Source organism: Macaca nemestrina, chromosome 5 (assembly GCF_043159975.1).
Source record: "Macaca nemestrina isolate mMacNem1 chromosome 5, mMacNem.hap1, whole genome shotgun sequence".
Classification (NCBI taxonomy): domain Eukaryota; kingdom Metazoa; phylum Chordata; class Mammalia; order Primates; family Cercopithecidae; genus Macaca; species Macaca nemestrina.
The window spans coordinates 33,171,503-33,197,497 of NC_092129.1; the positions used below are offsets into that span (position 1 = coordinate 33,171,503).

The 25,995-nt window shown below is 38.5% G+C and overlaps 1 protein-coding gene across 6 annotated transcripts in view; it reads right to left on the reverse strand.

Moving 5' to 3' along the window:
* LOC105465585 (protein tyrosine phosphatase receptor type K) overlaps window positions 1-23,084 on the reverse strand; it is a 558,841-nt gene extending 535,757 nt beyond the window's left edge. For 3 of the 6 annotated variants that reach the window (XM_071096433.1, XM_071096432.1, XM_071096437.1), the window contains exon 1: window positions 22,743-23,081. In XM_071096433.1, the coding sequence (XP_070952534.1) occupies window positions 22,743-22,839 (97 nt within the window). In that variant the 5' untranslated portion in view covers window positions 22,840-23,081. Of the gene's footprint in view, window positions 1-22,742 lie in introns of all 6 variants that reach the window. The other 3 variants (XM_071096434.1, XM_071096427.1, XM_071096436.1) reach the window with 2 other exon arrangements.
* Window positions 23,085-25,995: the final 2,911 nt, after the last annotated feature.

Here is a 25,995-nt window from a genome sequence, read left to right on the forward strand (position 1 = left end):
AAATAGGTTGCTCTAAATACTTGAGATTTTTATCTTGGTTTGAAATGAGTAAATAGAAAATGTCAAATTTCAATCAGATAAACATTAAAATGAGAGGGTCACCCATTGAAACACCTTGGCTTCCTTGTTTTGATTGAATTCGTCCTATTTCCCCTCTTTTAAAATTTCTTACTCCGTCATTCTTATACCTTCTCTCCCATTATTACACATCCCAGTATTAATACATCCCTATTTTGATGAGCTCTGTCCTCTTAATTTGGATCCAAATTTTAAGTAATTATCACCTACCAAAAAGGTTTTTTTTTTTTTTCCTTTCTATTAGATGTAGCTAACAAATAAACAGTAAAATCTCAGTAACTGGAGGTGGAGTGAGAAGACTAAAAATCACTTTAAAATCTGAATTGCAGAACATTTTAAAATAATATGTTGTGTATATTATGAAGTATTTTTAACAATAAGTAGTTTTAACAACATGTTGACTAAAATACGTCCTAAAGGATTTTTCTCGAGTAGATTTAGATACTTTGCTATTAGCATACTGTTTATGTCTGAATTGTAAAAAAAAATAATAATAATTTTCTTAGGAGCTGTAAATAAATCCCCTGAAACTGTAGTCATCCCGCTTCCTTAACACTCTTTTTCTGTCAACAATGTTAAAAAGACAAATCATAGCCTAGCTTCCATTACAAGCACTCTCCCATCCAAACTATGGACAGTTTGCACTTTCAAAACAGAGCCCTTCCCATCCTGGGCTCCTGGATACTGAGGGGACTTTTCAGGCCTGCCTCTCATTGATACAGCCCAGAGAATCTACATTTGAAATATTTATTTAAGAAACCTCATCACTCGGAAGAATACTGGCTTTTCTTGCCCACTTAAACGAACCAGCTCCCTCCAACCCATGGGGAAGACATTTACTCAGTTCAATAAACAGCACTTGGCAAAGAGCCCTTCCTCTACTTTATTTGCATCCCAATGTCCGCCTCTGCTTTTAGCAAGATGAGGCTAAGGGAATGCTGGAGAACAGTGGCATCAATGCTCCTCTGTCCAGATAACTGTCTGATCCTCTAAAGGTTGAGAAATATATCTAAGTATGACAATGTGCATAACTCAAAGTTTTCAGGATATATACTGAATTACAAGGTTATGCCACACTGATACATAAAATGCAAAATATATATTTTTATAATTATATTCTGGAATTAGGCCACAGAATAAATATGGAATAAAATCATATTATCTTGACAAAAAACTCAGCTGGATGCCCACACATAGATAGATAAATAGAATGAATGGCAGAGAGAGAGAAGACAGGTAGCAGACAGCTACTCTGCTAGCTATTTTCCATTACTGAAATAGCTCTACTCACAAGTTTTACAGTTGATTGGAGGTTTTGTATATCTTTTTGGTTCCTTTGTTGTTGTTGTTTTTAAGTCTTGGATATATTTTTATTCGTCAAAATTATTTCGATGTTCCATTGAGTATCACCATGGGTATTTCAACATAAATTTTAAATCAAGTTTTATTTACGTGGTATTATTTTGTTTTAAAATCAATATGCAGCTTTATTTGAAGACAAATGTGAATAACGAGTTCATACAGGTATGTCCAAAGTACATTTGCCTTCCATTGTTTTTGTCAAGAGTAACACCAAAATAGGAAAAGTAAATATAAAAAATAAAAAATAAAAAAACCTTAGCTTTATTCACAACATCTTGTCATAAAGAAGAAACAAAAGACTATGTAAAAAGTACTCAACAGGACTGATCTCTACACGTGAAACACTGAATTGTAAATCTTCAGGTTCAAAAAATATTTTAAAAGACAATCCATTCTTCTCAAGTCAAACCTGGTAGTCAATTAGTATTTGAAGAGCCAAAGAGCAAGGCATTACAATCATAGTAACTTACATATGTGTAGCTCAATTTGGAAAAGAATATCCAACATAAATTACCCAGTTGGATTCTCACAACCCTGTGAACATCTACAAATTATACATGAATTGAGGATAAGGAAACAGGCAATACACGTTAAATTACTCATTTACCAAATTAGGCAAACTCTGTGCTCTTTGCACTGTACCAGGAAATGCCACGACATAATAGTTAAGAGAATAAACTTGGTGCTTATAAAGTTGTGTGAATAGGATTTATAGTGAACACTGTATGAAACAAGTATAGTAGCTTTCCCACATTTTTGGGTGGACCCACAATTAGAAATTCTCTTTGCGTTGTGACTCAGTACACAGACACATAAAGATATATAAATCTATTCCATTAAAACCAAAGTTTCATGAAACAATACTTTTCTCTTCCTCTAGGAAATGTATGATTATCTTTTTTATTGTTTTTGTTATATTATATTCTATTTCATGGTTGGTCTGTTTTTTTCCTTAAGCTGGTTGCTACTTACTGAATTGAATTCAGTACTCACCAAATGGGTGGTTACATACAATTTGAAAATAATGAGCTGATACTTAGCTCAATGCTAGGACCAGTAAACACTAAAATGTTAGTTATTGAAAATAATTTTTAAAGTTATGTCCCTATAGGTTGGTGGACTCAAAACATTCAAAAGGGATACAATGTTTACCTCTGAAATACTCAGGCAAGACATGTAAACAGCCTAGAGAAACATATACCAATGGCTTCAGTGTCTGATGCAGAGGCAGGTAAAATCCTGATGCTCATGTATTGTTGTCATTATGTCATCAGGCTGCAGTGAAGGAGTGGCTAAATATAGTGAGAAATGAACTAAAAATCTTTATCAGGCCCTGCTGAATAAACAGAATGTTGAAATACAGAGTAAAACAAATTAGAAGTTGTCTGTCAAAAACAGATGCTCTAAAATGGGTCATCCTCGTTAATATAATCATGTGATTAACTGAAAATTTGGGGGGGATGTTGAGGGGGGAGTCTCATTTCAATCACTGTGGCCACTACTGGTAAGCTTTCCAGCCTTATGAATTACAATTTACCTAGCATAATTACATCTTTGATTATGCTTAGCTAATTCAGCCATCACTCTGAATATCAATTAATTGTTAAACTATTATAGGCATAAAGGTAAGAGATTGAGTTTAACATCTACTGACCCCAGGTCATACAGTAGAGACTGGTTTTTAAAAATAAGTCCCTGAGAGTTTATATGAACACATGTCTTTTTCCTATTATATAACCATTTAAGTGCAGAAAACAAAGCTTCCAAACAACTTAGTACTACACCTTTATTAATTCTGAATATGATTTGTCTCTATGTCTTCTCCCACTCAGTTTCCTCAAGGAGAAGGACTATACTAACTGAGAAGAGTTAAAAATCTACATATTGTTTTGCACAGTCTAGGAAATATTTGTTGTGAAATCTATACCCTGTTGCCTGGGATAAGTGCAGTGGCATAATCTTGACTCACTGCAACCTCCGCCTCTTGGGCTCAAGCGATCCTCCTGCCTCAGCCTCCCACGTAGGCTGGGACTACAGGTGCGTGCCACCACACCCAGCTAATTTTTTATTTTTCGTAGAGACAGGGTTTCACCACATTGGCCAGGCTGGTCTCAAACTCCTGACCTCAAATGATCCACCTGCCTCAGCCTTCCAAAGTGCTGGGATTACAGGCGTGAGCCACCAGGCCCAGTCTGAAATCTATGTTTAAACTGTAAAGTTTGGAATGCTTCCAAATTCTTGAAATTGTTCATATATAAGGCAAAGTAAATTTTTTTCCAACTACAAGATAAAAGATTTTATATAAGATATACAAAGAGGAATCATACGGAGAAAATCCATTTTCCCAAAATAAGTAATAAGTCACTTGGGGACTGTCAGCACTTTGTCATATATTACTAAACTCAAATCACACACTCACAAACACACACACACACACCCTTCCCATTAAAAGGGAAAAAAATACATATACAACATATTCACAACCTGCCAATTTCAAGAATTTTTTTACAATATACCTTAACATGTGAGTATCTTAGTTTTAGACACTAGGTTTTTTGTGGGCAGAGCCTAACAAAGCATGTGGAGCACAGGAATTTCCATTTAGCGCTACATTAATCTTACATGACATTTTTTGGAACATGAAATATTTTTGTCCTACATAAACAAATATTATAAGAGCGTATATTAAAACAACATTCCATTTTTCTAACACTGATAGAGATTAAATAATGAAAGAATTTTAAAATTTAAGGGAAATAATCAAAAGTAACTTTAGCTAATAAATAGTAATAACTGCTTACAAGTAACTGATAATTCAGTAGAAAATAATGATAAAAGACGATTAAATCAAAAGCTCAAATGCAGTATTAAGATTAAAAACATGCTTTATATTTAATAATGTATATTTTGTAGATGTTAACAATTTCACATACATACACCCAGAATAAAATTCCATCAAAGTGGCAATGTATATCAGAATTGGATGAAAATCTACCTACTTTTACTGACATGTTGATTCTTCCAATATTTCTGAATAACTTAAATATTGGGTGCTCTTGTGAGCCACAAGAGGTTTGTTAGTACAAAGATTATGTAGTAACTTACAAGCAACATTTGCTGAAAACGCACTACCTACTGTGTAGTATTTGGGAAATATGGTGTTTAGCATGAAAAATGTCCATAATTCAAAGACATTGAAAAGTTTATCTTTTACATAGTCCTAGCAGTACTTAAGTTAACAGGCCTTAAAGAGAGCTTGAATAGTCATATCAATACCTGAGACCAAGGAAAGTCAATTCTGTACAGTGGGGAAATTTGAGTTAAACAGAAAAACAGTCTTCTTCTTGGGGACTTATTCCTGAGATTAAGCTCCACAGTGGATGCACCAAAGCCTTCTGACATCAACATTTTGTATCAATGAACCTAAAGTTTCTTGATAACCAAACCCCCACCAGGAATTTCAAAATGGACCAGGTTTTCTTACACTAAACTGTTCAATTAGGAAAGTGTTACAGAAAGATCCCATAATTAAAGAGGATTATCTCACTGGATTCCTCACACCCATATCCCAAATTATAAGGCATGGAGTAGTGGGCTGAAACCAGCCTATACCAGCTCCTGAAAGTCAGTTGCTAAAATGTTCAGGAATTTTGTGGGTCAGTTATTAGTCACAACTGTTACTTAAAATTAAATTGTATAAACTTACATTTAAATGAATTATATTAAAAACAGAGGTAATAAATCAAAACTTATTTCTTTCTAATTATATTACTATTAATTATATTTGCAGGATATTTACTTCTCTTGTATCCGTATGGTGGAGATACTAAATAAGAGTGTGTTACTATGCATCTCTTCCTAATTTCGGGCTCAGTGATGTCACATTGGTCCTTTGAATTCAGCCATGGTGGCAGTATTTATACCATGGAAACTGACAAGTGCTAAAACCTGAACTTTGGCCAGGCATGGTGGTTCACGCCTGTAATCCCAGCACTTTGGGAGGCTGAGGCAGGCAGATCATGAGGTCAGGAGTTTGAGACTAGCCTGGCCAACATGGTGAAACCCCATCTCTACTAAAAATACAAAAATTAGCTGGGCATAATGGCACATGCCTGTAATCCCAACTACTCAGGAGGCTGAGGCAGGAGAATCACTTGAAGCCAGGAGGCAGAGGTTGCGATGAACTGAGATCGCGCCACTGCACTCCAGCCTGGGTGACAGAGCAAGACTCCATCTCAAAACAAACAAACAAAAACCTGAACTTTTTGGCTTCAGAGCGGATTATTAAACATTACCACCATGACTATTACTTCCTCATTTTCCCAAGTACGTTTTGTGCCCATTCATAAGGATTTTGCCAATTGATGGCCTGATGGTACTTTTTGTACCTCCCACTCTTAATTATATCTTACTTATTTCTAGATCTTCTAAATAGTCTGTAAGGTCATTAAGTGCAGGGACTTAGTCAAGTACATCATTTTGCCCTCTGTGCTATACACACTGCCTGGCACAATGAGCATGCATTTACTATTTGATTAACTTAACCAAACTAACATGAAAGAAATCAGATAAACTGTCATACATATTTTGTTGAATGAAGAGACCACTAGCTCACCAGCCTAACTTTATGTATTTTTTTTTTTTTTTACAGACAAGGTCTTTCTCCGTTGCGCAAGCTAGAGTGCAGTACCCAATCATCACTCACTGCAGCCTTTAACTACTGAGCTCAAGCAATCCTCCAGCCTCAGCATCCAAAATAGCTGGGACTACAAGCATGCACCACTATGCCTGGTTATTATTATTTTTTTGTGCGTGTAGAGACAAGGGCTTGCTATTTTTGCCTACCAGACTAACTTTATTAGGGATAGTAATCAATCCTATAAATGCACAAATCAATGGTTCCTGCCCCAATAAGGTGTTGCCAAAAAGACCATATTAACAACTCAGACTGATATCGCTTGTTTTAACAAGCTTTGAAGGATATTATATTTGACATTCTGTCATAAATGCCAAAGTGTACAGAATAGATATATCCTTTTTGTCATTGCTCACATAAAAGACAACATGTGATGCAACTGTAATGCCAATAAATCAGGTGACAAGAACAATAAGAGTCTTGACCTAAAAGGACACCTCTTATTCTTTCAAAGCATTAGCCTCTGGAAAGGTAAATGCTGATACGACATCCTGCCCCTTCTCTGTTCCCTACCCTTTACTTGACTACATTTGAAAGCAACAGGAAAAACTCTTAACAAAATTATATGCTTTTCTAAAATGTGTTGGCAACTGGAAGCAGCCTGTAGTATAACTGTCAATGAGCAAGGAGCAAGGATTGAGTACTTTCAGCCAATGGTGTGCCAAACTGTGAACAAACTGTGGAGTCCAGGAAAGATCTCAAGTGGATACTTCAGTGAACAGTAAGTAACTGAGAAATTCAAAGGATTACCCTACAGACTCCTGAACCTAAATTAAAGGTAAAAATAACAGCCCTCAAAGCAATTAGCAGGCTTCACCTGGGATCTGTATTCCTGGTAAGAATTAGCTGGGAAAGGGCACAATGTACTGTGCAAAATCTGAAATGTTGCCTAAGGAGTAAGCCATCAGAGCACCTGGGTTCTTCTGGCGATCTCGGCGCTCACCTTTCCTGGTTGTGGGTTTGTCCAATACCCTAGTGCAAATAGATTGAAAGTCAGAGCCTGAATCACACTGGTTAAAATTTATGGCTTCTCATGTACATTATCATATTTAAGCATACCACTATCTAGTGTTTTCATTATATAGATCTCCCATTCTCACTCATTTTCTGATTCAGTATCCTTTAGGTATTATTGTGATGAACATATGCAGCAGCCTGCTTTCCAAATAATAAGTGAGCCATGATTCTGGGGTCCAGGACAAGCATGTATATATCCCTATTTTTAGAACTGTTTCATATTTAAATTTAGATGTGCCATAGAATTTGTGAAGTTTTGTTAATGCTCCTTTTATTAAGACTGAATCTGGTCAACCAGTACACCAAAATGGTAACAACTTAAGAAGTTTACTTTTTTTTTATTTTTTTTGCGATGGAGTCTCACTCTGTCACCAGGCTGGAATGCAGTGGCGCAATGTCGGCTTACTGCAACTTCTGCCTCCCAGGTTCAAGCGATTCTCCTGCCTCAGCCTCCTGAGTAGCTGGGACTACAGGTGTGCGCCACCACGCCCAACTAAATTTTGTACTTTTAGTAGAGATGGGGTTTCACCATGTCGGCCAGATGGTCTAGATTTCCTGGCCTCATGATCCACCCACCTCAGCCTCCCAAAGTTCTGGGATTACAGGCGTGAGCCACCACTCCCGGCCTAAGAAATTTAATTTTTAAATGAAGATGAGTAGCCGGGCGGTGGTTCACGCCTATAATCCCAACACTTTGGGAGGCCGAGGCAGGCCGATCACTTAAGGTCGGGAGCTCAAGACCTGCCTGACCAACAGGAAGAAACCCCATCTCTACTAAAAATACAAAATTAGCCATGCGTGGTGGCACACGCTTGCAATCCCAGAACTTTGGGAGGCTACTCGGGAGGCTGAGGCAGGAGAATCACTTGAACCTGGGAGGCAGAGATTGCAGTAAACCGAGATCATGCCATTGCACTCCTGCCAGGGCAACAACAGCAAAACTTTATCTCAAAAAAGATAAACGAATACACAAAATAAAAAATAACTGAAGATGAGTTTATGAAGACAGTTGCTGCCACCACAATCACAAAGAAGACCTAGGTTAGTAGGAGCATCCAGTCAGAACACAAAGTTGCAAATACTGTAAGGACATTGGAAGGACATTATCTCAGTGAGATTCCAGCCTGCAGTGCAAAGAGCTTCTCTGGTAAGAAAGTTAACAGGGGTTTCTAATATCTGGACTGCACAAGTGTTACACAAGGAAAAGAGAAGTTTGTGTCAATTAAAGCTAGAAAAGATAGTGTTAAAAAGTTGGAAAAATAAAAGAAATCTAAAGCTCGAGTCAAACATAAAATCCTTCTCAAAGTTTGGAAAGGCTTTCCTCTGTGTTGACAGGCCGAGGAGCAATTCTGCAAATGAGCTAATAATTGTCAAAACTTTAGCCAGACCTTTCCACCACATGTGCCAGGACTAAGTGGCTTTACTCAGAGGATAGCAGCTTGAAAAAGTCTTGGGGTTCAAATAGATTTGAAACTACCTCATTGCTTTGTGAACTAAGGAAAATTAAGCAGCTAGACAACCTTCAAAAAGAAAAATGTTATATAGAATTCATAAACACATGTTCTAAAGGCCAGTGCATTTGTTTAGCATATGTGTCAAATGCAAACAGAAGCAATGCTGATATTCCTTCCTCATTCTATAACCATTGGGGAAACAACATACCAACATTCTTAGGCATTAAAGAGATCCCTCTTATCTTGTTGATTAATTCTAATTATCTCATTCTAAATCTGAGTGCCACTCCCAGATAGGACATAATACTTACTGGGATGGGCACTGCTTGGAGTGGCAGAGATTTCATTCCTCCACTTCCTGGTCAATTCTTATTTTAACCTTATTTCCAATTTAGAATTTTCATATTTTATCATCTGAGATTAAATTGTTCTAGAAGGTAAGAAATTGTTTGTAGGTCAAAAACTTCCCACCCCCCTCAACCTACCTAGAGAATTTTAAATGCATTTTCCAAAGATGTTGGGTAGGTTTTTATACATGGCGAGAATCTGATCTCTACAAAAAATTTTTAAAAAATTAGCCAGGTATGGTGGCGCACGCCTGTGGTCCCAGCTACTCTGAAGGCTGAGGCAAGAGGACTGCTTGAGCCCAGGAGGTTGAGGCTGCAGAGAGCTATGTTAACACCACTGCATCCCAGCCTGGATGACAGAGTAAAAGAATAAATTTGCCTCTTGTTTTCACAAACACTGGATTATATTCTATAAAGTGATGCTTGTGGTCTTTGCTATCAGCATATTGAGCTGATTTACTTCAGGCTTCCTATTATCTATTCTCTGGTAGTTTTATTTTAAAGTAAAAGATAATGTAGTTAGATATTTTAAAAGATAACAGCATGAGATTAGATATTCTGCAAACATTGGCAATTTCATTAACAATAATAACTAAAATGGACAAATTTTATTAGTGTGTCAGGCACTCATTTAAGCACTGTAACTCAATATTTCTCAAAACTTCTATCTGGAATGGGTACTTTCCCATTTTGAAGATGTGGAAACTGAAGGAAAGTGGTCAGATCATGTAGTAATAACATGTTGGAACGTATATTCTCACTCAAGTGGTCAAGTTCCAATGTCCGCATTCTTAAACACTATGCTCTATACTATGTGTGGAGATCAGTATTTGATAAGTATTCTTTTACTTAAACATAAAATGGGCATAAAATATCAGTGACTTAACTAACACAAAATCGTTTTTTAAATTTCTATATTTGAACCTTGGGTATATGTAATTTGGTAATTTTAATTTGGCTTAGAAAAAATTTACACTTCTCCAAAATTGCTTTTTTCTCCTTAATTCACACACTAGAGACCATGTGGGCCTCCTTTAAGACTGAAGTTCAAAATCCCCATTTCCTGGTAAGACCATGAGTGTATTTAAATAACTACTGTTGTCCCCTTCATAATGGATGACCAAAAAGTGCCTTATGGGATGCAGATGCCAGGGCAATTAGGTGATGGTCATAGCCCACCCTCATTCCTGGCTTGATAGGACTCTGCCAGCCACTGGCCTCCCTCTCTTGTCGCTGCCTACTACACAGGGCAATGGGCTACAGAAGCAATAGCAGAGAGAGGGCTAATCAAAGTCCAGGCAACAGAGGCAGTTCATAAGCAGCTGCAGGTCAGAGCAAATAGGATTCTGCAGCCAAACAACCAAGGATTCTGCACGTGAATGTTCAGGTTGTAAATGCACACTGACATACGCTGTAGTCTAAGAGGCCGTCCACCAATCTTCCCGATCCTGCTTCCAGAGGGAGAGTTAGTGACAGCAAACCTCCAGAAAACAAATGTGCTCTCTCCTCTGCTTGACTTTGTTTACATTTCGGATTACTCAACTTTCGGGAAATTCCACTTGGTGGAATTTTACTATCATTGTGGCAATGTTTTTGTAATTCTTTTTCGGTAGGCTTTTACTTGTTTGAGTAGTTTCAAGACCATGGAAAGACTACAGATGGACTGGAATTATCCTAGGCAAGTTCTGAAGTGAATCAGCAAACTGAGACAGACAGAGCTTTGATACTTGCCACATCTCAGGAGTATGGTCAGTTACAAAATATATGGTCAGTTACCAAAAAAGCCCCACACTTCATTTGTGAATCACTAGAAGTGGGGAGCGATGCAAATATTACCATGCCTTAAAAGTCATTAACATTACAAATGCTTCACAGGCACTGGGACAAGTTACTGCTGGCTTACTTGCCAGCACACTCAAAACCTGGCACAGCATGGGCACGTAGTAAGGTGTTCAAAGATACATGAAGTGAAAGAATAAATCAAAGAATATAAACCTCATCAGAATCATGTGCAGAACAGCTCTGATGACAAGAGCATGTTCTAGCTCATCATGAAAAATTTTAAAAGGAAAAAAGTATGCACACAGCTTTCTATATATGATATATATAAGTACTTAAAACACATTTACATTCTTTAACAACTTATTTTATAATCACATAATCTATATTGAATATCTGGAGGAAATACAAATACAGTAGACCCCCTTACCCAAAGTTTCACTTTCTGTGGTTTCAGCTGCCCTTGGTCAACTGTGGTCCAAAAATATTAAATGAAAAATTTCAGGCAGGGCTCTGTGGTTCACACCTGTAATCCCAGCACTTTGGGAGGCTGAGGTGGGCAGGTCACCTTAGGTCAGGAGTTCAAGATCAGCCTGGCCAACATGGCAAAACCCCATCTCTACTAAAAACACAAAAATTAGCCAGGAATGGTGGAGGTGGGTGCCTGTAATCCCAGCTACTTGGGAGGCTGAGGCAGGAGAATCACTTGAACCCAGGAGGCAAAGGTTGCAGTGAGCCAATATCATGCCACTGCACTCCAGCCTGAGCAATAAAAGCGAAACTCCGTCTAAAGAAAACAAAAAAATTTCAGACATAAATAACTTTTAAATTACACACCATTCTGAGTAGCGTGATGAAATCACATGCTGTCTCGTTCCATCCTACCCGGGATGTGAATCATCCCTTTGTCTAATGTGTCCATATTGTACAGGCCACTTACCTGTTAGTCACTCAGTAGCCATTTCCACTGTCAATTGAAACAACATAGTATAGTATATATAAGGGTGGGTTCTATATGAGTTTCAGACATCTACTGGTCACCTTGGAATGTATCCCCCAGAGATATGAGAGGGCTACTGAACTACTTGGTAGCATTAAAGTTTATTTATACATACATAGGAAGTACATATATGTGAAAAAAGTTGGGGGGGGAGACTGCACTTTTTGATACATGATTGCAAAATCACCCATTATTCACAAGAACCATGCTCACTCTTCTTTATTATACCACTTTCCCGAACATTGAGAGGCTATGTATCACTTAAACATGCAAATATATGAAGCATTTATTGTTTTCATTTCCATTCTTCAGCATATACACTTTTTGTGCCTTCGGCAATACTTTATCGTCAAAGTTTCTATTCCTAACAAAATTTACATTTTATGGTAGTTTACAAATATAAAACTACTTTCACATATATTATTCATTTTCACCTTAAAAGTGTCTGGTTCAGTAGACCAGACAAGACATTAAAGTCATTCTTCATTGTAATATTCTCATTTTGGTGATAAAGAAATGAGGGATCAAGCAGAAAGGATTGCTCTCAAATCTCAGAAAGTGACAGAGCTCAAGACTGGAACACAAGTCATCCTGTAGCAAGGCCAACGTTCTGGGCATTCAACAGCCTCCTGCATAGATCTCCAAAGGCTCTGGCTCTGAAGTAGGTTGCTGCCAGCTCCTTCACCTCATTCATATATTTCCTGAGCATTTAAGTGTTGGTTTAGATAAAGGGGCATAATGAGTCAACACTAGATAGCAATCTGCTCCAACCGACCAGGTGGTTAGGGCAAATTATTACAAACTTCATCATTTAGGACTGACAGTCATCACATAAGGACATAAATAAGACAGAAAAAGAGTCATAAGTTATTATAATAAGTTATTTATGATAATAGACAAAAGTGTATGAAAACAAGCCTCCAGTGACAGAGGGAAGCACGATGAAGTCAGTAAACCTTCCTTCTCAACCACTGCCTTCACCCCTATGTGCTAGGCCAGCTGCCCTGGCCACTGAAGGGCCATTATGGACCTTTAAAGTGCCTGGGGACTATCCCCTGACCTCAACTGGCACAGCCATGGTCCTCAGTCAAATCCACTAGCACTAACATGTGATTAAAACAGCCTGGGTAAATCTCTCATTAGGAGAGGAGGTAGCTAGGCAAACAGCTGCTACTTCTCTATATTTTATTCATTACTTAGTACCCCAAGATATTTCTTAGAGCAACTCTTCCTAATAATCCCATGTTGCTCAAATATACATAATAAAGTTAGGCAGCAGAGGTTAGAAGATCAAAATTAAAAATAAAATCACCATCATCTCTTGAGCTTTTCAAAAATAGTAGAGTTAGTAGGTTTTGTCTGTGTCAATATCATTTACCATAGCTTACTTTACCCTTTGCTTTCTATTAAAAATAAATAAATGCATACAAGCAAACACCTATACATGCATACATGTATAAATTCTGTCATGACATCTGAAAACCAAGCAGTTATCCAAGATGGTCTCCGCATTCACAGACATATTATCACCTTATATTCAGATTACTATTCAAATCCAATCATTAAGTCAGGTTTATATTTGGAATATTGTTTCAGAAATTTGGAATACAAACCAAAATTTTTTAATCTTAAATGAGAATTATCTATATAGATTACTCTTAAGGAAAATTATATGTGTATATATATATATAGAGAGAGAGAGAGAGAAAGAATACATTGGTATATGATGTATATATATAGTAAGAACACTAACCTATATATTAAAATCTTTAATTTGAGCTCAAGTTCTTCCTACCTGTGTGACTTTGGTCAAGTTATGTCAAATGAAAGGGTCATTAATTTCTAAGGTCTTTTTTAACACCAAATTCTACGAATTTTTAACGTTAGACTAATTCAATACTGAGGCAAGAAAAATAAAATAACAGAAATAATATAAATTCATGCTTTAAAGTAGTCCTTAAAAGGAAAGCCAACAAATACTCTCGGATTAAAAACAGGTGATCTGTAAATGTATACAAGCCTGCCAGACACAAATTGCCTCTTTCCTCTCTTTCTCTTCCACTCTTTTCCACTTAGAGATCAACTAGTAGTCCACAACAGGGAACCATCTGATCCCACTGTCTCTTCCCCATCATCTCCCACCTTCTTTCTTCCCCATCAGAAAGTTTATAAACCCTGGGCTAAGCCAATCAACCACTAACTTCCCCTCAGTCAGAGCCTTAGATTAAATGGTTGGATACATGATCTACTGGATTCAATCACTGTAAACCTTAGAGTCTTATCAGTTGCAACCAGCAGATAATTCACATTTCCTTAAGGGACTTGAACCTGGGATCTTGTTGGGTGGGAGCTGCCACAGTCATCATTCCTCTATATGTAGCCTAAAAAGCTCCTGGAATACCCTAGAACTAAACTGAACAGGCAGAGAAACATCAACTTCTAAATCAAGCTCCACCTGAATTGTAGTTAGGAGAGACAAATTCACCTTTTTTTGCAACCAGTCTGGGTTACATTTTCTGCCAAGATGCAACCAAAGAACTGTCTAATCTTTTAACATTTGTGTACATTCATTAACGAATCTTGACTCTACCAGTGACTCATATAGCCACTTGGGACAAGTTATTACTTAACCCCTCTAGGCCTTAGTTTGTAAAATGGAGATGATCCTCATCTTAAAGGATATTGTGAGGATTTAAAATTATGTAAAACACTGATCACAGGCCCTAGCAGGTCATGGGATCTCAGTAAATGGCAGCTCATATTGTTATTTTTGCAATTGCTTTGGGAAAAGCTCTCTTCTCCAACATGTAAGAAAATAAATGAACCTAATTATTGCTCACAAGAATAAAAGCAGGATTAGTAAAAAAGACAAGTTCTAGAATTTGGAGTAAAATTAGAAAAAGTAACTGTAAAACTCTTGAAGATATATGAAAGTGCCCTCTCAGAGTTTCTCCATCACTACTTCTCCTCTAACAGTGATCAGTCTCCTATTAAACCTCTTTCTTTAAACATCAGTGTCTAAATTAAGTACATATGGAAATCATACTGATTTACAGTTAATTAATTCAATAAATTATATATTTTAAATTTAAGACAATATAGGTTAGGCAGACTTTTATTTACAGTATCAAAAATGTAGAGAATGTTGCTATTATCCCAAACTCCAGCTTCTGATCTCATGATACAGCCAACCATAATGGGTGAATATTAATTTTTACTTCGTGTTTTTTATTAGTCTCTGCCATAACCATGTCATTATGCCAGTATTTTCTGAACCAGTAGTGAACGGAAAAAAAATCTAGCAGTTGTGATTTAATCAGAGACATCACTGTTGAAACAGTTAGCACAAGTAGACACATTTAGAATAGTAAATGGATAACAAAAAACACTTACAGGCTCATTAATAAGAAGGCAATTAGGTCTTCTGGGAAAATTCATTTTCTAAAAGAATGCTAAAGCAAGCTATAAAATGCAAGTAAAATTGTGTTTTGACATGAATAGTGTACACTGTCTATTACATCATAATTTTTCTCTTGAGAAAACTGACAAGAATTTGTTCTTAAATATGAGCACAAAAGATAATAAAAAGAACACCAGTTATATTTAATGCATTCTACCTACTAACTCCCATTCATTAAATTTGACTGTCCTATAAATGAGCTCCTTATTACAAAGATCTTAAATTATACTTAGATGAAAAAGAGAATTATAAAGCAAGAGACTGTTACTAGTAATATCAGAGGGAATAGTATTTCCTGTATCAACATAACATTATGCTAAAAATGATTTGCATATAGCATGTTTGGTTCCTTAAAGAGTATGTTTATCTCTAAATATTCTTATACAAAATATTCATAACCAAAACTAGTCTTATTTTTAGTGTCTTATGAAAATTTTTTTTTTCAAAATCGTCTGAGCATTCTTTAAAAAAACTTCTATAGTACTGTTGTTTTGATGTGTCTGGAATGTTAAATAATACTCAAGCAAATACTGATCAGAAATATAACTCCGGGGGCCGGGCATAGTGGTTCACACCTGTAATCCCAGCACTTTGGAAGGCTGAAATAGGAATATCACTTCAGCTCAGGAGTTCATGACCAGTCTGAGCAACATGGTAAAACCCCATCTCTACTAAAACTACAAAAATTAGCTGGGCATGGTGGCGCACCTGTAATCCCAACTACTTGGAAGACTGTGGCAGGAGAATCTCTTGAACCCAGAAGGCAGAAGTTGCAGTGAGCCGAGATCGTTCCACTGCACTCCAGCTTGGGTGACAGGATGACACTCCATCTCCATAAAAACAAAAGAAAAGAAAGAGACAAAGAAAGGAAAAAGAAATATAAAATCCAAGGAAATGTATTACAGGTTATAATTAATCCTTTTGCAATCCTCTTGAAATTCTACAGTAAAGTGCATGTGACAATCTTTATAAGCTGAGTTTTCTTTGTCCTAGAGCAGTGTTTCTCAGAATTAAATTTTCCATCAAATCACCTGGGGATTTAATTAAAATGCAGATTCTGATTCAGTAAATCTGGTGTGGCTCTGATAGATGATCACAGATCATCACAAGTTTCCAGATGATGCTAATTATATTGGTCCATGAATCACAAAATCCCAGGACACCTTGCAGCGAAGAATACAATGCCCATGAAGCAATCAGGCATCAATCCCTGGGTGGGTAGTGAGGACCCTAGAAAGCCTTCCTCTCTACTCTTGAATTTACTGAATGACCTAAGAAAAATCACATCAAGGAACTGTTGCCAGTCTGCCACTTAAGCAGCTGCTAGGTCACCTCCACTGTCCAACAAGGATTAGGGGAATTTCTGTGGCTGGTCAGCTGCAGCCTTGAACAACATTTGGAGAATCGGCCTATGAGCAGCTGGTTAAGGAACAGGCTGCACTGGGAAGGGTTTATATATATAGACACCAATCTGGAGAAAGATTTATTATTTTATCCTTAAAATATAACAGTATAGTATAGTATACAGTATAGATTATATACAGCTTATTTTCCTCTTGTTTCTACATTTATGAAATAAAGTAATGATCTATTGTCACTACTCTTTCCAAAAACGTAAGTATGAAGTTTTGATACCATCTCTAGATGCCCTTACCTTCCTTCTAACCTAAATGTTTCTACAACTAAATCCTAGCATTGTTAAGAGGTGTGTGTGTGTGTGTGTGTGTGTGTGTGTGTGTGTGTGTATTCACACACGGGACTACATACTTACATCTTTCACATTTCCCAACAAAATAAATATGAACAATAACTCCACTACACACTATTTTATTTGGCCTTGTTTCTGAATTCCCCTTATTAAAACAATTCCTAGAATGACACCTGTTGGAGGATTCAGCCAGCATTGCCCTGTTCATCATTTTCATTATCAGAGCTCAATAATCATATTAAGTGGAAACACGGATTATTCCATTTAGGACAACTTAATTTGATCCTAAAACAACTGTTAAGTGACAAAATAAGCCACTTGTAATTTTTATGGATTATCAACACACAAAGGAGAATGCCAAAAAATTCAACCAGAGTTAAGTGGGGAAATGGCAATGTTCCACGAGAGGATCAATGTGATCTTTAGATCCCGGGCCCAATGTTTTCCAGAATCTCAACAATCTAAAAAAAAACCTCACAAAACTAAGTTTTAAAATTACATACACTTAGTTTTCATTATTAAAATATTAAATACAGATCAAAAGAATTCCCACAAGAATACAAAAGGAAAATAAACATACTTCCCGCAACAGAATCTTCATGAAATTTTAAAAACCTTTTATGTGAAACTACATTTCTTTAGGAGTATTTTCACAAAACACATTTGCACTAATGTGGAGTGTGAAGTTTATAGACTATTCAGAGTTCACAATGACGTCAAACATCATAACATTTTTTAAGTTTTCCAAAGCATAGTTGTATGTAACTCATCTCACTTATCTCAAAATATCAAGCAATATGGTTCTGAAATTGTCTATCCCCATTTATAAAAGGGAACTCAAAGACTTTCAGAGACAGCAACAAATGAACGTTCTGTGACATTAAAAGATTAGTTTATGGATACGCACATTTGCTTTTTGCTTCAATTGAAATAAAAATTAGCCTGATTAATGTATTATTCACTTACTTTGTTATCAAATACTATTTTAAGACCTATCATGAATTTGTGTCTTGTGCTTTTTTTTTAGTACTATGACAAACAGCATGAGTTTTGATTAAAAAAACAAGTCATGTTCAAAAGCAATTACATCTTTTTAGGCAAAAAGAAACACCATTTGATAAAGGAACACAGACCAGATACATATGATCAAAGCATAAAGACTGAGAGGAATACACAGAGGGAAATTTTGACATTGACAGAACTAGAAATAAATGTGTTTGGGCAAAGGCAAAGGCTGATTTCAATAAACAAGCCAAAAATAGGACTATTTTTCCTCTTCTGAAAATTAAGTAAAAGATCAAAGACACATACACACACATACTCACACACACACACACACACGTGCACACACACAGAATCCCTGTGTTCTTTGTTTTGTCCTTAAGAAACTCTCTTGATGCTTCCTGCTCTCAATCTTCCAGCATCTCTCTTCCTGCCCTCCATGAAAAGCAAGTAGGGGAAATGGGAGCAGCATAGATCCCTATTTAGCATGATTTACACTGTTTTTAATACCAGTTTGAGTAGACCTGGTACACTGCACTTTAAAAATATTAGTAGCCAACACACTTTTTCTATATGGAATCATATCACATGAATTAAATATTCCTTTAAAGGCCAGAAAAACCTGTAACAAACCATCATTGCTAGAAATATGAGAGTTGGTGGGAATGCTGGCATTAGCTTTGGATAGTGGATGAGTCATATTTCCAGTTCTTAAGGACATGTACAGCACTAAAATATATTTGGCAAAATCAAAAAGGCTGTGATCTTGTGTATATGTATGTGGGGCTCTGTTTTTGCTAGAGAAGAGTAGGAGGGAGTGTGGGAGGGGGCAGAGTGGCAGAGCGGTTGATTTATTTTTCAAATTCACATTTATGAACACAAAGAGAGAGCTGTCAGCAGTACACATGCCAATGTCCAAACAGCAGCCAGACTCGCCTCTTTCCATCTGGGTAGGCCAGACACAAAACTACATCTCGCGATCTAGGAAAATGAAGAGTCAGATACAAGGGGACTAGAGAGAGAAAAAACAGTTCTGGAAATGTCCAGCTACATATGATTGCTAGTGATTAGAATGTGGAGTTTTAATGAATTGAAGGACTGAGGGATATTTAGCCAATCCAAACCGAAAAAACTAACAGGCAAACCTTAAAGCAAGCTGGCTCCAATATATCTTCTGAGCAGGTAAAAAGTGTAAGAGAAATTAATTTCACATAAAGAGACAACAAGGAGTCAGCTATTGCTCAGGTGCTGCTTAGATGAGTTACAGGGTCCTAAGCATCAGGTGAGTGCACATCAACAGGGTGACATGTCAGGAACTATAGACAAAGCAGGATCTCGAGCTGTATTTCCAGGCTCCTATCATACAAGAGAGACAATGGTCCCTCTCTAGGTCATTGATAAGACTGCATCTAAAAAGCTACATATTATTCTCAACACAGAGTTGAAAAGCTGAACCAACAGCTAAAGAAACTGACTAAAAATATTTTTTTTCTGTAGTTAGAAACACTAGGAATGTTAATAGTGACTCTTCCACGGGTCTAACTCAAGTAAGGATTTATACAAGGTAAGTTAAAAAAAAAAATTAAGGATAATCGATCATTGTGCTGACAAAATTATGGTCTGGCCAATCTAGTATGTTTACGTTTAACAATAATTATGTTTAACAACAATTAAAATGAACGACTGGCTGAGTGAAAACACACAGACACGTGCGCGCGCACACACACACAAATCCTGAACAGCCTGCACTTACTGGAGAGAGAATTTGGAAGCAGTAAAAAGCCGAAATTAAAGCACTTAATGATGATTACACCCCAGATAGCTGCACAATGCTTTGTGATTTACAGTGCTAGTTCCCATAAATTACTTCATTTAAACATAAAAACCATGTGGAAAGGTCAGGTCGGGTATTATTATCCCCATTTTACAGATGAGAAAGCTGAGTTTCCAAATCACCTTACCTGCATCTGGTTTCATCAGTCATCTAAGTCCTATAGAAAACTTTCTTACATTATGATATCAAGATATCATAGCTATACAACCCAGTGAATAAACTTTAATACTTCTTTATTCTTCTATGCCTCGGTTTCCTCAGATATGACATGGGGGTCATTTTAAGTGAGAGATGAAACTGAAAGAATATATGAGTTGAGATTTACAGAAAGTTCTGGTTTTAAAGAGGCTCACAGTGCAGCAGTTTTACACTTTAACTGCAAAAGCTAAGAAAAAAGTCACAATAATGAAAACACTCTTGCATTTTTGGTTTAAACAAAGAAAACTGAGTAAGTATATGACACATGTCATATACTTTCAATGCTCAGCCTTTCAAAATTTGCTTTTGAAGCTTACTACATTAGGGACCACATGATATCAGAAAGTAAACTGATCTCAATGAATATGATTTGAAAGACATATTTAAGATATTTTTAAATTCTCAACATGAATTTGTCTTGAACTTTTAAAGTGTATTTATTTAAATTTCTCAAAAGGAATAGAAGTTCACTATTTAAAGTAACATATAAGAAAAAACAGAAAAATAGAATACACCTCCAATCTCCAATACATCTCTAATCTATGTCTGCAACAAATCTGACTGCCACAGAATTTTATGACAAAAAAAAATCAAATGATTTATGATAGCCAGAAAAAAGGAAGTATTAACAAAACAAACTTATAATTTGTGAAGAAAGGCAAATCCGCAATCTGACTTTAAACTCTGGGAATAAAAGACATTCATTTCTGGGCATCCATTCCTAACGGGCAAAATCTTGAGATGCAATCGTGTGATTACTATACTTTTCAGGAATGCACATTATATTAATTAAATATACAACATAATGTCAAATGTTATGCTTGTCACTAAAGAAAAGCCAGGCATATTTAGTTAAAGTACTTAGAACTAGATATCTAAGAACACAATTGTTTATTGTACATTCTAAACTCCAGGTATCAGAAAAGCTCATTTGCACATTCAGCTGGAGGAAACGTAATATTTACTTGTTAATTAAAGTGCAAATAACATTTAAAAAGAGAAAAAGAAAAGTTTCTTTACTGCTGAAAATATATCCATCAGCTGTGGCGACATTAATAGTTGCAACTCTTGAATACATGTAAGTTTAATCATGCAACTGGTAGAGTTCAAACTTTCAATTAACAAACTACAAGCCTTTTCAAGCGTAGGCTCTCGGTGCAGTGACAAATACTGTTCAGAAATCAATACTCACTCCAACTTGCCTGCATATAATGAGTTACATCAAGCACGGTTTCAATACTAACGGGCATTATATGTCAGAAATGCATGCAGTAATGCTTACTCCAGAAAGAATTCAATTAAATCATCGGATCATTCTTTGCACAGAGCTGTTACCCTCTGCGTACATCACCTATATACAGGGCTTTTCCTCTGCATGCTGCCATTTCATAATCTCTGCCTGAATGTACGACACATGCTGCCACCTGAATCTGTTGTTTAACTCCCTTTACAGAGTTCTAAAGGGGGCGGGGATAAGAGGGAAATGGAAGAGAAATAAACGATTACTCCAGAAAACAACAATTTGAGTTTATTTCCAGGAAACAGGGCAGCCACAACAACGTGAGAAACTGTCAGGTACAAAGTAAGTTCTTTGCGTCCTGCGGCTTCAGCCAGGAGCGCGGCTGTCGCTTTTCCCGTCTTCTCCATCACCCTCTGGCCACCTCTGCGTCTCCATCTGCACCGCGAACCCCAGCAGCGGATGCGCTCGCCAGCCGAGCTAAGCTGGGTAGGTTGGCCAGAAAAGTTGTCAGGACAGGCGGGAGGTAGGCAAGTGCTCGGGAGCCCGCTCCCCAGCGTCCACCTGGTGAAACTTCAGAGCCCCCAGAGGAGAGAACGAAAGAAGCAACCAACCTACATGAAGGATAACAAAACTGGAGGGGAACAGAGGGCGGGACCGGGAGAGCCGGGGTTCACGTACTTCTTTGAGCGGCTTGACTGAGAACGCCCACGGCTACTGCGAGACGCTCCACATGTCTCCTTTTGGGTTCCCCCGGCGGAAGGCAGTCATTTACAGTCCGCTTCCAGCCCCAGGCCGGATCCGGGGGGCGCGGGGCCAGCCTGCCGGTGGTTTTGCCCGAGGAGCGGGCTCCCAAGCGCGAGTCAGGCTCCCTCCGCCGGGCGCCCAGACCTCGATCCCCATGAACGCTCGGAGTGGGTCCTTAGAACCGCATTTCAACACATCTTACAGGGCTCCGCGAACACACACACAGAACATGCTCCAGGCAGTGCCCAAGCGCACAGGGCAAGCCCAGGAGCAACCCAGCGCTGGGGGAGGAGAAATGGGACTCGGGGAGGGACGGGGAAGTAGTTAGACAATAGTCAGGGGAGGTTATTCCCGGGACAAAAAGCACCTGGCAAAGCGCGCCGAGGTCAGTCCCTTCGAATCTCCACATTTCTGACAATGGCTTCCCGGGGAATTTGTTTAAACACCCAAGTGGCAGACAGCAACAAGCCCGCAGCACAAGCAACAGAGCGCCGTCACCGGAGTCGTAACTACTTTTTCTTTCTCTCTTCCCCACTAGCCCGGCGCAGGCCACGCGAGATGCCGAAGCCAGCAGGTCCCCACAGTCTCCGGCTCGACCGTGCCAGCGTGCGCCCCGAGCGAGCTTCGGCGAGGAACAATGGGTGCCCCACGTCCCACCTGGCACGAACTCTGGGGACAGCCCTCCTTGTACCCTGTATGCCCCACCCCCGACGGACCGCGAGAGCTCCCCACGATCCTTGCCCCCGTCCTGGCGGGGACCTGGCTCACCCCTCGTGAGCCCAGGACTCCGGGCGTTAGTCGGGGACGCCCCCCGGCCACTCACCTGCAGAGAACTGGCCGTGGGCCGACCCCAGAAGAGGCCAAGGGGAGAGGAACAAGAGCGCCACAAAAGCAGGCAGCGCCGCCGCCGCCGTATCCATGCCGAGTTTGGGAGAAGTTTCAAGCAGCTTTGCAAAGAGCTGCCGGGGGGATCGCCGCGAAATCCACGACGGAGGCGCGGGCCGGGCCTCGCGGGCTGAGGACCGGGAGAGGACAGCCGCCCGCCCGCACTTTTTCCTTCTTCGCGGTCGCCAAACTACCTCTGGGGCGAAAGCGTCGCCAGCGTCGCCGGCCGGCCGCGGCGGCAGCTCTCCATGCTCGGCGGAGGCTGCTCCTGTTAGTCAAGAGTTACTTTGCTCGGGGAGGGACGGGGGCGGAGCCGGGGGTGACGTCGCCCCGCGGGCTCCGGGCGCTTCTGAGGAATGCGGGCTCGGGCGCGGCGCCGCCGCCGCCTCCTGCCGGAGAGACGCGCGCCAGCGCCGGCCGCGCGCCCCGCGCCCCGCGCCGCCTTTGTTCGCTGCCTGGGCCCGGCCGCCAGCCGCCGCTCGCGGGGTGGTGGGGGGGAAGCGGGCGGGAAAGGGGACCCGGCGCAGCTCGCTGCCCTGTTCCAGAAATCAGAGTTTGAGAGGCGAGAGTTCGGTAAGCCGTGCGGCCAGACGACCGACGACGCGCGCAGAGAAACCCCTGCCGTCCGAGGAGAGGCGTCCTGGGGTTCCGTCCCCAAGGTGGAGGTCCCCCCCGAGCGGTTGCCGATAGAAAGGGGAGTGTGGAAGTGCCCTGAGGAAACACCCGCCCGCCTTGGAAACTCCCCTTTCCTTATTCTTGTAATAAGGAATAAGACACCCCACCCCCATCGAAAACTTGTCCCTTATTCATAGAATAAATAATACTTGAACCAGAATAAACAATCGGTAACTTTCCAGCGTGAACGGCTGGCGTGTCTCCTTTCTGGTTTATTTGTCATTTGCCAAGTATTTGGATTTACTCTGCTTCACTGACTTTGCTTGTTGTTCCGAAACCTTCCGGCCCCTTTCCACTTCTCACCTAAGAACTGCATCAGGGCTTATTATCCCTTCCCTGCACCTAGGTCTGGTGGGGTAGGAAAGGATGTGTGTGTGTGTGTGTGTTTGTGTGTGGTTTTATTATTATTATTATTTATATCTAGTAGCTAGTTAAGGCATAAGTATTTAACAAAAGGACTTTTACACTGACCATGAAAACAGCTTCTTTGAAATGATTCATCTGGCAGAAAATAATGCTATGTTATGACAGTAAAATATTTCACAGTTAACTACTTCAGCAGCTTGAAGTGGTTTCGCCATATGCCACCCTGCCTTACTTTCTGTGGTAAGACTGTATGGTACATACTTTATTCATTTTGGTGAAATATCACAAAAAAATAGGTATGGTCACAATTGAATAACATAATAACTTTGATTCAGAATTCTTATGTGTTATGTACAATTACTAAAACAAGTCTGTTGATTGACATCTGTCAGTTTCTCACATATCTTGGCCTTTGTAAATCAAGACAATGTGAAATTCATTTTAATATAACATTCACATAATTTACCAAGCCCCATATTCTTTTAATCAAATATATGCTATTAATGAGCAGACTTATGACAGAGCCTGTGGAAATAAAAACGTAATAAATATACACACAAATATATACATGTATACATACATATTATACACACATACATATCAGGCAGAAGAAACTTTTAAAAATTCTGTGAGAGTAGTAGCCTGCTCATTAGCACACTGACTAGCCCAACACTTGTCAATTGAGTTCAACACAGTTAAGTTCATCCTTCCTTAGGGTACAATGTAGATATTTTTTTAAACTCATTAACCTATACCTTTCAGCACACCATCACCATTCTATTTATTTAATTAGAGAACATTCCTAGATCCCAGGTAACAAAAAACTGAGGGACATGTTTTTCTTTTTGAGGACAGTAGAACTTCCTAAAATTTAGCAGCAATTTGCCCCAGTAAAAAAAACAAAATCCTACCGTCTATATACTAATTCATCTGTTCTACTCTTGTGAGAAATGTAAAAGAAGTTCATGACGTGGTAATTTGTTTGTTTAAACACACAAACAAAAAACTTCTTTAAAGATTTTCACACAGTGCCAGGACAAAGTACACACAATTCTTACCTTGCCCATTTTGGGGGACAGCTGATAGAAGATTCATTTCTTGAAACTTTATTACTTTCTCTATCATGGAAGTAATAATAATAGCAGGTAATGTTTAGAAAGTTCTTCAAATGTTCTAGGCTCTAGTCTTAGGATATACAATGTCACATTGAGACATCAAGATTTTCAGTGTTTCACTGAGTTCAGACAACAATTCTGAAAACTTTGGTACAATTAGTATTCCCATTCGACAAATAAGGAAACAAGGTTATAGATTAAGTAAACTTACCCAAAGACATATACTTAAGTGAGAAGTGGGGGAGGCAATGCAAAGAGAAGAAAGGAAATTCTCAAAAGAAATCAGCAAACCAACACAGACGCTTTCTCACTAAAAATCAAAAGAATGCAATAAAACTTTTAGGTGAGTACATTATTCCTTTTGTGCCTAACTAATGCTGCCAGTATGGATTGAAATCGCTTGAGTAGAAACCTTGTGGGTCTTCTACATAGCTAAGTGCTTGGCAAATATTAGGAATCAGTAGATTTTTGCTTATTTGAAAGAATAAATGAATACATGAATCAATAGAAGTATAAATTTGGTTAAACTTTTAGAAAAAAAAGTCAGCCTGCATTAAAAATCACTAAAATCTTCATATTCTTTAATCTAGAAGCTATTGCAAGTAAATAATCCAAAATATGAAAAATGTTATTTACAGTAAGATTTTTATCATTTACAAAAAAGTGGAGAATATAAATATTCTACAATAGACAGATTCATAAGCATTATATAGTAGAATATCTCATAGCCACTAGAAATGAAAGTTATGACAAAAGAGTAAATTGCAAGATGGAAAAATGATTATGATCAAATGTTGGGTAAAATAATCAGAAGACATTACAGTTTCAGTTTAGAAAGATAAAAAAGTTCTGGAGAGGGCTGGTGGTAATGGTTGCCTAACAACGTGAATGGACTCAATGCCACCAAACTATATACTCAAAAATTGGTAAAATGATAAAGTTTATACCATGTATATTTTATGACAATAAACAAAAGCAGAAGACAAAAGTCTGTGTACTATGACCAAGAAAAAAAGAACGCTGAAAAAATCTCAA